We start from the raw sequence: 14588 nt of genomic DNA, 5'->3' as shown, positions 1-14588 counted from the left end.
TTTGACAATGAAGCTTCCCTATTGCTGTTTTTACTTGAAGCTCATAATGGTTTGTAAGCACTTCATAAATGACGAAATTTTGCGTTTTCAGATCTAGTTGATGGGTTTTTGATGTCTAAATAGTGTAAATTGCATTTTTAGAGCTTGTTGAATGAAAGCAAGATTATTAACATAGCTTTTTAAAATTTTGCTTTTTATTTTAAAAAAGGAGATACAGCAGGAACACTTTTTTTGAAAACAGTTTTCTGAAGAAAAACAACTGTTTTCGTATTGAGTTAAATCATTTTTATTTAAGATTTTGGAATTTTGTCGAAAAATAACTGGATGTAGTCTAATTTTGCCCAGTTTTTAAGTTTCAGTTATTTGTTTTTAAATTGTGGATTTTTTATTTTGCACAATTTTTTTTCTCTAGATGTAAGTATACAAAATTAACAAATTAATGGTTTAGAACAACTAAAAAGGTATGGCAAATTTTCAAAATGTTCAATATATAGCCCTGGAGCCATAGAATTATAGGAATACATTTTGTATTTTGTTACAAAAGGTGTAGAAGTTTTGCATTTTTTTTACACTTAATTGACACATGCTGTAGACAATTTCACTTTGTAACTTCATTTTTCAGTGTTTAGGTCTTCAGTAATATTCAGAATGGACCAAAAGTAACGCACAAAATTCATACCTTAGTATACATTATATAGTATACATTTTTATCTTTATGTAAGTATAAAAAATATAAAAACAAAACAAAAAAATAAAAAAGATAGTAAAATAAAAAAGTTATAAAAACTATTGCGTTATTAGGAGCCTTATTTTTTCGTTTTTTCTTTATTTTATAAGGGGTGATGGTTTTTTGTTTTTTTTTTGTATCATGCGTTTTTGAGTGATGACATTTTTTTATTTTTTTTTTAATGATAACAGTCATTTTTCATATGTGTAAATAGTATACATTTTTTTTCTGTAAGTATAAAAAAATAAAAAACCAAAAAATAAAAAAGAAGATAGTAAAATAAAAAAGTTATAAAAACTATTGCGTTATTAGGAGCTTTATTTTTTTTGTGTTTAGAGTTGTCATCTTCAATGTTATCATGCTAATTAAAAAAATATATACAAAATAATAGCCGCTTATAGGTAAAATAAGTTAAGAATAAAAAAAAGCTTATTATGTTTAATTGTCAATGTTTCTTTATTTGATAATTTTTTTATTATCCTAAAAATAGATTTTGATCTAGTTGTCCATGACAGTTTCGCCAGCAGTCAAACAAATTGCGTAAATAACTTTAGCATCACTTCATATGTCAATATGTCCAAAATGTTCACCGATGAACAAGAAAAAAATAAAATTTAATTTAAGGTAAAAAAATAAGATTTACGACACAACTCAAAACCGAATAAATAAAATAAATAAATAAAGAAAGAAATGATGTCAAAATGTAGCATCTAAAAAGATAAAATCAACTTGTTCAAGGATTTTTTTGTAAAATGACTAAGTTATGAATTATATGCGATACTTTTGGTTCAGTCTGTATATTATTTTTTCCAGAGATTACGACTTTTATTTATTTCAAATAATTTTCAAGAGCGCATTTTCTGAAAACGAAATTGATTTGAATTTACTAAATAATTGAAAATTTCATTATCTCACACATTTTTTCTAAATAATGTATTAAAAAATGTTGGACTTTTTGATGTTTATGTTTCATTGTTTTCGCCAGAACTTATTTTCATAATTCATCAGTAAAAATTAAAAAGCTTATAACAAACTCTTATTTATTCACTTGTTTACAACTTGAACAGTATACCTCATTTACAATAATTTAATTCTGTTGTAAAAATAATAATCAAGCACTAATTATGTCTTTGCATTGTTCTGGTTACTCCACGGTCTTTTACGATTTCTCTAACAATTCCGGAAATTTTTTGAAACAATCTACGTTTGGAGGACATTAAACAAGGCAATAACCTTATTGATTTCTGGGAATTTCGGCCGTTTTAGTATTTTTTTTAATTAATTAATAGGTAATAATAGCTGGAGTAGAAAAAACAAGCAACCAAATCGAAGCATTGTAAAGTGATTCAGCATTCAATAGCGACCCATATTTCCAATTTTTGGGCCAAAGGAGACTGAATATATTTAAAGCAAGAATGTCATTGTTTCGTTTTCATTTTGGCAAGTTCAAGATTTCGCTTTCAGAGAGGTCACGCTAAAAAATGAGTACACTTGATCTGCACGCGTCCAAAGTTCCTGTTTCTGTTATCAAATGTCGCCACACTTGTAGAAAAAATTATATCATCCCGTTGCCAAAATCGTGCGAACTGTTAGCACAATCACTGATGTTTTCAAATCCGCATATAAATCACGGTTACGAAATAGTGACCCATTTGACCATGACCGCATGTAAAAAACTGATAATGGCGTGTTTATGCCAGTGGACACTGACACCGTTCTTAGATAAATAACTGATGGCAAAATTTTTGTACGTTGAGGTGGGACTTTCCTAATAAGCTTCGCCTACGTGCGGCTTTTTGTCGCGGCTAATGGAGTTCACCAAATATGTTGTCTTGATTGCTTTTTCTTGTTCTGACCGCTGTTTAATGAATTTAATAAATAAAAACAATAGAATTTTTCACCCGGTCGTCTTCGATTAAGGATGCTCGAAAATTCCATTAATCGTGTCGGAAATGTTGACTTCTCCCCTTTGGCTTCACGCAACGTAATATAGCGCGAGTCAGTTTTTCATCCCGATCCAGGTCAATAGCTTTCCAAGACTTCCCACGGGGGCAGCGAAAGCGCAACCCCTTTAACAAGCAATCTATCGTCTTGTTTATTGGATCGCAGCGCCAATTTGGTTTTTTGTTGCAGTTGTTGTTAGTATGTCTCGCTTGGATCCGCCCCCCCGGTAATCCCAGTTAATGACAGCCATATGTAGCGGTAATTTGGGCAGCATGGACATCAAGCACGAGATGATTTACCGTGAAGATGACGTGCTGCTTGTTAAATCGGAGCCCCAGCTGCACTCGCCCTGCGCCACCGGCAGCAACGGCCTGCCTGCCGGGGCCGGCTCGAACCTCCTCTGCGCCAGCAACGGCCTGGTGACGACTCTGGCGAGCGGCTCGTCGTTGAACGGCCTCACCAACAACGTGCCCAGCAACGGACTGTCTTCTAGTGGACCGTTCAGTTCGATCGGTGGTGGTGTTAGTGCTAGCAAAAGGCAGAGAACCGACGACTGGCTGAGCTCGCCCAGCGGCAACGTGCCGCCCCTGACCCCCTCGCCGGGGCCCCCCTCGCACCCGTACACCGTCATCAGCAACGGCTACTCCTCACCCATGTCCTCCGGCAGCTACGACCCCTACAGCCCCAACGGAAAGATCGGTAAGGAGAATCACTTGTGTAGGAAACGCGGTCCAGCGGCAGAACACACCGCAGGAATCTGATACGTTTTCTGACAAAAAAATTATAGACTGCTCTGAATTGGAATAATGCAATAGACGAGATAATTGCCGGCAACAAGCCGATTTCTCTATTATCGTGAGAATATTGTGTCTTTCTACACTTTCATCTTTCAACATCGACTCTTTTCAAAACCGAATTATTAAAGACGACTCAACTGGAGCATCGGGTTTCGACTTTATTTAATTAAACGAGTTTTCGACGAAATTGATGCGAATATATCGGGTTTCGAGAAAAATTAAATTAGCATTTGATGGATGCCGAGCTTTTTTCAACAAGAAATTTACTACGTTAATTAATTTATTAATTAAATGATGTTTATTGCAAATGCCAGTTTAGTGCAAAATCAGTGCTTGATTGAATTGAAATTTGACGCTGTAGCGCATTGGGCCAATAATGATTCACATTTTAAAAACCAGTTTAAAAGTTCAAAAATATTTCACTTTTTTTGAACTGCTCCAGCAGTCAATTGTAAAAATAATTCATTTTTTCTGAAAAAGTGTGATAGAAACACAGGGTCGCTTAAAAGTATGGCTAAATACAATGTGTTTTTAAATGATTCTCATCTAGGTAACTTTGAAATTGGTTTACATGTAAAAAAATGTGTGCCCCTCTGCTCAATTATTAAATTAAGTTCTCTGTCAAAAAATGTCAAATCTGTCAGTTTAAAATTTCAATTAATTTCTTTTAAAAATTTTGTTAAAATGCAACTAAATTGTTACACCGTGCAAGAAAACACTTTCATTATTGAAGCTTATTTCCGAATTGGGGATTTAATAAATGGCAAAAATGTGTAAATGCATATCATTAGTTACATGAAGCGGCATTTTCTGATTTTACATGAGAAATTCACAGATAACTAGATGAGAATCATTTAAAAACACATTGTATTTTCAGATCATTATATCGTAGCTTTTTGAAATGTAGGACTCAGTTAAAAGTGTTTAAATTCTATTATCTGAGATTTTTTTAATTTTCTACTATCATTTATTTTGAAAATGCAAGGCTAACTTGATTTTTTTGAATGGTACGAAGAGTCAGATTTAATAGTTTTTTGAAAACAGAATTGTTCTTATGAATTCTTTGGTGTAACATATACCCACTTTTATTTTTATTAAAAAGTGAAAAAAATGTAATTTTGGATTTCTGGAAAAGTTAGCTTTGAAAATACTGATATTAGCGATCTTGATATATAGCCGAAAATTAAACTTGTGTGCAATAATTTAGTTTAATAATAGTACATTTAAGTAAAACTGAGCAAAAAAATTCTCATGTTGGTTGGTTATTGTGACAGAAGGCCAAGGAGTCAATGGAAATCATCTTTTTTAACATAAAAATGATGTATTATTTCGTGATTGAGCTTATTTATCAAAATGTGTTTTTTTTCGGTTAAAAGTGTTATTTTAACAATTATTACTACCTTTTATTTATTTTTTGGTTAAAGTTCAAGCGGCAAAGAACCAACGATAGATAAAGACAACATTTTCAAGGCTAACTAAATTTTACATTTTTCAAAATTTTATTTGTTCTATATTTTTTTAAGTTTCGGTCAAAATAAGGTATGCATGTGCTACACCATAGAACTCAAAAATAAAAAATGCTCTTTTTAAAAATGTTAAATTTGACTTGTTTTGTCATTTAAAAAATCAAGTTAGCCTTGTACTCTTCGATCAAATGAAGATAAAAAATTACCAAATTACAATAAGTTTGGATGAATAGTTTTTAGAATATTTAATTGTATCTATACTTCTATACTTTTTAGCAATCTTGTACTATATGACAATCCTTACAAAAAATGGCAACTGCGAATTTGCATTTTTTGGATTCAAGTAAGTCACAAATTTAGGCTTTCTGTATAAAATATTGGGTAATACTTAATAATAATTAGAAGAAAGGAAAAATTATTATGAAAACGGACAGCTTAAAGGTTTGAAAGAGAATATAAGTAGTGTTTGAGGAAAATATCATGAAATAATTTAAATGCTAACCAGTGTTATCACTAGAATTAGTCAAATACCAACATGATAAAAAATAGGATTTTAGGACGCAAACCACTACTGTGTTGTTGACAATTCTAAACAATTTAGTGTTGATATTGTTTAATATTTACTTTCAATTTTACAATTTGCTTTTTGTAAAAAATTGTACGGAAACGAGTACTTTTGTAATGTGATTTTTTTGTAAACACGTTAGTTTATTGATTGTTGCAACTCATTCGATTTTTGAAAACAAGTGCTGTTGCTAATTGTCTTTATTGAATGAATTACGCAAGATGCTAGATTAGGAAAGTAGCAAAAGTCGTCAAGCAACAATAAATGTTGGCTTACAAGCGTGAAGTTAATTGTTACAATAAATGGAACTTTAAGTTAATATGTAACTAGGTAAACGATCTACTGTTGAAAATTTTCCATAACAGTACAATGGGTTTTTGCAAAAATCGCTAAATAACAGCGTACAGCAGGTAGGTGGTCCAGTGACAATCGCTGATAATGATAACAGTACAGTGACCTTATTTCGCACGTCAGAAGCATTTCTCTATTTGAATTCACGTGTTGTCACTTTCAAATCATCATATCATTACAGTGAAAACAATAATGATTGAAATTTTTAAATATTCAAATTTTCGAATAAATTTATGTTAAGTGTAGATATCTAACAAAATTGAAGCGGTTTCTATTTGAGGTTGTGCTATTTACTTATCTAAATATGGAATCTGAACTTGAGCCTAGAAAAATTGCGAGAATAGGTTAATGATCCCGTTTAATGGCGAGATAAAACTACGACAAGATAAGTTTCGGCGATAGCTAATATCAGTACTTATAGAATGTAAATAACCAAACGATGACAATTTAATTAATGAATTAATAAAAAATAATTGCGACCAATTAACTCACAGTTGGTAAAGGATTAAAGACGTAAGGAGCAGGTTTCGTTATTGCTATTATGCCGCAAAATTTGAAAAATGACATTATTCGGATATGAAACATTGGCAACATCATTTTGTTGAAACTTGTTTACCAAATATCCTGGCGTTTTAACAGTTTTGTTTTTGAATGCAGTGCTTACATTATCGATCATCTTATTTTTGTTTATGTTCGATACAAATAGCGACAGCTTTCAGCGATTCCAGCTCGCGACGCATTTGTAAATTTCGGTCCCGGACTAATCCGGGTGCATGCCCCGAACTGATCCGCTTGTCATTGTTCGTGATTGGAGTTTTACGGCGATCGAAATGTCAAACTCCAGGTGGTGTGTGCATTTTTTCGCAATTAAAACTCATGCGGGTTCTTGTGTTATACAAAGTAACAGTCCGTCTTGTGGTCGGGAAAAAAGAACCACAAATGATCCGCAAGAAAAATAAGCGCTTTATTTATATGCGAACGTCAACGAAGACATAAACATGGAGTTAACACAAAAAATCTAAAAACAGAGTAAAAATTTCTGGCTCGGACTCCAAAGGAAAAATGCAAAAATAGTCTAAAAATACACGAAAAAAACTGCAAGCTGCATAAAGCTGACACGTCTTGATTTATGCGACGGTCAGGATAAAACGTTTAAGCGAAAATTATTTCTCGGGTGCTTTCTTGGAAACAATAAAGGCGAATCCGCCGGTTATTGACTGTTATCTACAGACCGGCCGATAGTATCAAATCGGAGATCAGGCGGTTTGGCTTGAAATGAGAAATGTTAATTTTGAGCACAACATCAAAACACGTCGCTTTTTTCCACCGACAGCCGTATACATTTTTAGAGGACGTGGCAATTTGTTTTAGTGTCAGCATCAATGACGATTCCATAAATACATTTTTATGTGGCGAAGAGATTTTTCAAACGCCTTGACATTTCGCGTCTTTTCGAATCGGACGTTGTGCCAAATTTATTATTCACCGGACGCGGAGACGCCCAGATACACCCATTAGATCGATCACAAAATTTTATCAAGCGTAATTGAGCACTGCGATAAATTATCCTCGAAGCGAGCTTTCCGTTGGGTCAACAGTTATTCCAATTGAAGCGAACTTCTTCTTTTTACAGGAGATATCAAATGGTTTCCTCCAGTGCGTGTGAACACATTTACCTGCCGTGACACGGAAACTTTTGGCGCCCCGACACTCGGGCTCAAGGGCTCGCTACTAAAAATTACATTTCGGAAAATTTCAACGGCTATTAATACGCCGTGATTTATTTTTACTTTTGGCCCAGCGAAAGAATGGAAAAAATGTGCTAAATTCTCACGAAATCATCCATAAATTCTGGTTTTAATCCTTCAGGAATTAATCACTTTCGCAGGCGTGCAAAGCTGGCGTTACGCCACTGGGTCACTGTTGACAAATAAATCGATTGTCTGCTCAAACTCTGAAAATAAACAAGACATTTCGGAACGAACGCCCATACCGATGATTCACCACGCATAAGCGATGAACTGCCAACCCTTTCTCTGTCTGAAATTTATTACCATCGAAAAAAAAGCACAGTTTTACTCAATTTTAAATAAAGCGATCAGTAATAAATGATTTTGATCAGTAAAAAATAATAAATGATCAGTATTTAATTCATTTTTGCACAGTAAAAATTTAAATGACAAGTAAACCACGCAAAGTATTTTATTAAAATTTGCCCAGTAAAAAAATCGTATATGCACAGTATCTACTTTCAGTTTGCAGAGTTTAAATAATAAACGCTCAGTAGCTAGTTTGCAGGCTGGGGCTTCGCCCCAGCGAACTAAAAGGAAACATAGCCCCGAACGATTAAACTCGAAAACGAAAAAATCAAAAGGTGGAATTTTTACTGTGCATTTATTATTTTTACTGCGCATTTATTATTTTACTGTGCATTTATAATTTTTACTTTGCATCTATCATTTTAACAGCATTTATTATTTTTACTGTGCATTTACTATTTTTACTGCGCAATTATTATTTTTACTTTGCATCTATCATTTTAACTGTGCATTTACTATTTTTACTGTGCATTTATTATTTTGCTGTGCATTTATTATTTTTACTGTGCATTTACTATTGTTACTGTGCAATTATTATTTTGACTGTGCATTTACTATTTTTACTGTGCATTTATTATTTTACTGGGCATTTATTATTTTCACTGTGCATTAATTATTTTTACTATGCATTTACTATTTTTACTGTTTATTTATTATTTTACTGGGCATTTACTAGTTTTACTATGCAGTTATTATTTTACTGGGTATTTATTATTTTGACTGTGCATTTTCTATTTTTACTGTGCATTTATTATTTTACTGGGCATTTATTATTTTTACTGTGCATTAATTATTTTTACTGTGCATTTATAATTTTTACTTTGCATCTATCATTTTAACAGCATTTATTATTTTTACTGTGCATTTACTATTTTTACTGCGCAATTATTATTTTTACTTTGCATCTATCATTTTAACTGTGCATTTACTATTTTTACTGTGCATTTATTATTTTGCTGTGCATTTATTATTTTTACTGTGCATTTACTATTGTTACTGTGCAATTATTATTTTGACTGTGCATTTACTATTCTTACTGTGCATTTATTATTTTACTGGGCATTTATTAGTTTTATTGTGCAGTTATTATTTTTACTGGGCATTTATTATTTTTACTGTGCATTTCCTATTTTGACTGTGCAATTATTATTTTTACTGTGCATTTACTATTTTTACTGCGCAATTATTATTTTTACTTTGCATTTGCTATTTTACTAGGCATTTATTATTTTTACTGTGCATTTACTATTTTTACTGTGCCATTATTATTTTTACTGTGCATTTATTATTTTACTGGGCATTTATTATTTTTACTGTGCATTTACTATTTTACTGGGCATTTATTATTTTTTCTGATCAAAAATACTTGTCGTTTAAATAAAAATAAAATACTGTGCTTTTAATTTGAACCGATTTGAAATTGTGTTCCGCTGACTGGCTCAAGGGTGGCCTTATCGCCCTAAGTAGAAAATGCTGTATTAAGCGACTTTATGTCTGTTTTAACGACCAGAGCCCTTGGTAGCGTCTTGTCGGCGATGCGGGTGATTAGCACAGATGGGGGCGACCAGGCGTCCGTTGCGTTCTTGTTTTCGGAAAAAAGTCGGTAAAATGTCCATTTGTATGTCGGTGCTGGCCCTCTCCGCCAACTTATCTAAACGAACAATTGCAATATCAAACGCGTAAGTCCGCACATCCGTCGCAAGACGCGGATGCAATGCATAAAATCCAGCAGAGGACCTACGAGCTATCTACGTGTCTTGCTTGCATCGTACGTTTTTATTATTCGCATAACTTTGCATGTTCTTGTGTGATGAGAATCGTAGATTTCGGATTGAGAACCGAGACAAAACCAACGGAAGCGGGATTGGCTCAATGGCCCGGAAACGGACTTTATTCCTGTAACCCTCTCCCGCTTAACGGCCTTGAGCCCGGACTCGTGTGACCTATTTTCATGAAAGGAAAGCGAGGTAAATATTGACGGGATCGGCCAACAACGGGGGGAAAACAGTAATTTTCTGGATTAGAGGAGGGATAATTTTCCGCGAAAGGGAGACTGATGAGGGAAATTAAGTGAGATGGGTAATGGAGGAGGTTTTTTTAAGTGAAGTGATTGGAGTGGGTGGATAAACTAGCACGATTAACTAGCAGGAATCTAGACCATAATTAATCGAACAAAGATCAAGAAAAATAATATACCTTTTACTTTTCACATTTTAATAAAAATAAAGGTGGGTACATCACTGAATTATTAATTAAAAATTAATAAATAAAATAAATGATAATAGAAAATAAAAAAAGTTTGATGAGAGAAGATAAATATTTTTAGCTGTTTGCTAAATTTTAAAGTTTTAAAAAAAAGTGTATTCATTTGAGCAGAGCGGCTTAAATTTTTTACATGTAAACCAATTTCAAAGTTAACTAGATGAGAATCATTTAAAAACACATTGTGCATTTCGGCAAGAATTTGAATAAAAATTTTGTCGACAACAGTAATGAAAAATTAAAGAGTAGGTATAGTTTTTTTTGCTTCGCTTTATATTTTTCTAAAAGTTACGAATATGGTTATTTAAATATAGTAAAAAATTGGAATTCTAGAGAATTGAATGTCTTTTTGTCATCGATGGTTTAAAGCCGTTGGAACAGTGGTTACGTCTTTGAGAAGCAATTTAATTAATTTTCTACAACTTTCTTTCTGATATTTTTTTATCTTTGCGAAGCAAATAATTAATTATTGTTCGTGGTAATTTTTTGCTAGTTACATTGTTTTTCTTTTTCTCAAATAATCAGGCTTCACTCTAAATCTATCTTGAACATTACCTCGTTTAAATAGTTGATTGAGAATAGTGTTTACATCATATTCTTGCACTTGTCTCGTTTAAAGAAATTATTTTTGCCGATTCTTCGTTTAAAAACATTGAAAATGTCGAAAATTACCATACTATGACATTTGATTTGTTTAAATAAATTTTCAAGGGTCCTCGGTTTAAAGACGTGCCAGATTCTCTGAGAATACCTTATACCACGTTAATTTGGCATTTTCCATTTTTTTATCTGACATTTGACTCATTTAATGAAAATAAAAAATTCGGAATAATTTGTTTTATGTTTTTTGTTACGAATTTTTTTCGTTTCGTTTTAGTTGACAATTTCTAGTAACGTTTTTTTCGGGTTTCTTAATTTTAATAATAATCTCGATTGTTGGATTCCGGAAATTGGAATTATAAAAATGTTTGCTTTTTGCTGGTTGCTTCAATAATGAATGAAAGGTTACTCGCCTAAACACGTTTACCATCATTGAAATCGCCGCATTCGCTAGTAACATTAACACATTTCCTCCAATTGAATTAGTTTGAGTTTAATTAACAAATTTGGCGATTCATTGTGTCCATTTCCGCGTTGCAATAACGCTGTTAATTGCATTGTCCTTTCAGAAATTCGCAAATTTGCCATAAATAAGGATATTTCGTCCTTGACGCAACTTGCTAAAAACGTGGAAACGAACAAATAACAGTGTTGTAAAATAGTAATTTAAAAAAAATGTCAGTGTGGTTAAAGTCAGAATAACAAGGTTAAGCAACTAATTCTTCCACGATACAGGTCACAGCAATTAACTCGTCGATTAAAATACAGGTATTGTATAAGATATTGATACTGCGTTTAACTATTTATTAGTGGTAATTGGGTGTTTAACTTATAATAAATCCATTGTTAGGAGGTACAAAGTGGCGTATTCTTCGCTAATTTGTATCAAACTTTCTCCGTCGTCACTTTCCGAAGTGTTTGTTTAGCAGTTTCGTAACAAAATCGCGAAAACAGGTACAAGATTTTTCCTCCCGGTACTATTTCAGCCCGGCCAAGGTTAGACCCGCGTGTGTGCCAAAAATCCAACAAACGTTACCGAATTTAATCACAAACCCAACCTTGAACTTGCAGGTTTATCAACCGCGCTTTTAACCACGCTTCTAATAATAATACAAATACGACGCAATAATTGTGCACTCTTCTACCGGTTGGTTTTTCTCCCATCGGTTTCAATTAACAATAATTTAATCAAACGACGGAATGCGTGTCTCATTCGAGTCGTAATTAATTTCGGCCATAAAGCGGCGCCAACGATTGAATGGGGACAAACTTCCCTCTGATTTAATCCCACCAATCGCAATTAATCTTGATTAGTGAAAGTGTGCTTTGGATACGTCCAGTGGCGCCATCTGCGCCGCGCCGGGCGAACCAAACGGGTTACGGAGCCACGGGATAGATGTCACGAGCGGAGGCGTTTCGACCCCATTTTCGTCCGGAGCGCCCGGACTATGAATGACATTGACATTCCCCCGGAAAACGGGTGAAAGCGCTCCACCTTGAAACCGGTGGTTAAACCCCGGATTTTTCCGAAACCGAATCTTCTTAAGTGTCGGAAGAATGTGATATGTTAGAGGTCACTCTGTTTTTTCGAAGCGTTTGCATTTTTTCCATGAATAATTCCAAGAAGTGATCTGGTTTATATTTCTCGTTGCGTCACTTGTTAGAATCTGTCTACGTTGGTGGTTTTCAAAGGAAGGGCTAGAAAAGTGTCCAAGTGGCAACATCGCGCGATAGTGAAGCCAGCGAAGCGTCACTTGACATGGTCAGAGAACTGGTTTAGTAAATTAGAACCATCTCTGACCACTTCCACTCGTTCGATTCCCGCTGTCCTGGTCTTGTTTCTATCTTTAACCGAGGTTATTGGCCAATAATCGCGAGTCCTGACCTGTCTTAAAATCGGCCGCCCTTCGGGTCAGGGCCGGACTCCCGGAACCGCTCCCGAGGAGTCGTCCATATCCTTGGTGTGACGTCACGTCCGCCATGAAACCGGCGCCTTGCTCCATCAGAGCGCGACCTCACCATCGTCGAGTTGAAAATAAAAGTACGGTCGAGGCGACATTTTTGCGGCCCTTCTACCGTTAGGCAGGTCCAGGTAGATGGTCCTTCACCGTTGGTTTCGCCGAAAAGTTACAGTTATTTGGGTCGATCGGTGCTAATAAATAAACGGAAAAAATTCGCGAAACCTACTTTCTTTATCGAAACAATTCGATTTGAATATCATGAAAACATACAAGTAAAATCGACTTTAAACTTATTCCGGATGTTTGCCGACGAGAATTTTAACGACAACTATTGTGTTTGTCTGGATAACTGTTCATTTCAATAATTGCGCTACCTCATCGCAAGAAATTACCAGAGACAATCGTGACGAAGGAGATTTTTTTAATTAAATTTGCTGATAGGGTTTTTATTATCTAACGAGGATAACCTGCGCCGAAACCAATTATATAAATGATCGGAAAGGTTCACGAGATTAATTATTCATCTCGGTTTCGGAATAACAATACCCGGAAGTGGTTAACTTAAATAATTTGCTTGTGGACGTTAAGGTCATTACTTTGTTGCTCACAAATTACACGAGATTTTGCGCCGAGGCGATTTTTTTACAAGGAACAGGTCGGGGATTTTTAATTTATACAGTTTAGTAACCTGCAAGCGTAAACAAATGTCAAACTGACAAGGCCAATGGGTTTGGAACATTCAAAAGGCCCAGGAAAGACACTTGGCCACCGACTTATTCACACTTTTAAATGCTTAGGAACAAAATAATTTCGCTTTTAAACTCACTTTTTAAATTAATGTGAGTTACTCATAAAATAAGTTCACACAATTTATTGTCCGAACGAGTTTTACCGGTTAGGTACCTTGTTTTTTCTAATTTTAACACATTGTTTAAATGTTGCAGCAGTGGTTAAGTTGAAAGACATTTTTTGTATTTTCTCGTATTTATTTTATTCTAATTTGTCTTATTTTAATATGTATGTTATGCTGGTCGCCAACTGGCGCAGAATTTGAATATTGATAATATTATTGTGTAAATTATGTATGTGCGTATGTAGAAAATTGCAGTTAAATCTAAAGTGCACGTTTTCCCTTAATATTTTACCACCAAACTGTAAAACTCATAACTAGAACAAATTTTTTAATCTTCAAGACATATTACAGAGTTCGATGTGATCTGACTGTTTAATTTTTCATATTCGAAGAAACTATTACTATTATTAAATATTTTTTAAACTTTTTCTCGTTTTTTCTTTCTTAAAAAAATTCTCTTTGATATAATTTTAATAAAGCAGTTTTATTGTTATTCATTGAGTTGAATTATAAATAAAAATATTTTTTTATTTATTTATTTAATATTTTTTGTATTTTTCTCTTCTTACATTACCTTTGGATTGAATTATTTTTTTTTAAATTAGAACATTTCTCAGATAATATATAAGTCCTGAAAAAACTTTTCTAAAACTTTTGCTGGATAGTTAGTCTTGAGATTTAAGTATTTTCCTAATTTTTTGCTGTTGCTTTATTTGGTAAAAATAGCCGAACCTTTTAGAAGTTCTAATTAAATATAGGTTGTTAGCAGTGGTAATCAATGAAAATGTTTCCGTTTTTTACTTTTACGTACAATTTATAGTTTTCTTGGAAATTGTGAATCATTAATGTTAGCTGATTCATTATTTAAGTGAAAAAAGTTGTTTAGGTGCACCTAACATTTGTTTCAAATTGATAGGTATGGTTTTAGTGTTTTGAGCTAACCACGGTTGATCTCGACTGTTT

At 33.6% G+C, this 14588-nt stretch overlaps 1 protein-coding gene across 5 annotated transcripts in view; it reads left to right on the top strand.

Annotated features, from left to right (window-relative positions):
• The window catches only part of EcR (Ecdysone receptor), an 89304-nt gene that overhangs the window by 54126 nt on the left and 20590 nt on the right, over window positions 1-14588 (top strand). For 4 of the 5 annotated variants that reach the window (XM_008199408.3, XM_008199411.3, XM_008199409.3 and 1 more), the window contains one exon: window positions 2861-3370. In XM_008199408.3, coding sequence (XP_008197630.1) covers window positions 2911-3370 — 460 coding nt within the window. In that variant the 5' untranslated portion in view covers window positions 2861-2910. 5 annotated transcript variants of the gene reach the window in all.

Source organism: Tribolium castaneum, chromosome 2 (genome assembly GCF_031307605.1).
Source record: "Tribolium castaneum strain GA2 chromosome 2, icTriCast1.1, whole genome shotgun sequence".
Classification (NCBI taxonomy): Eukaryota; Metazoa; Arthropoda; class Insecta; order Coleoptera; family Tenebrionidae; genus Tribolium; species Tribolium castaneum.
This window is presented reverse-complemented; position numbering and strand designations above follow the sequence as displayed.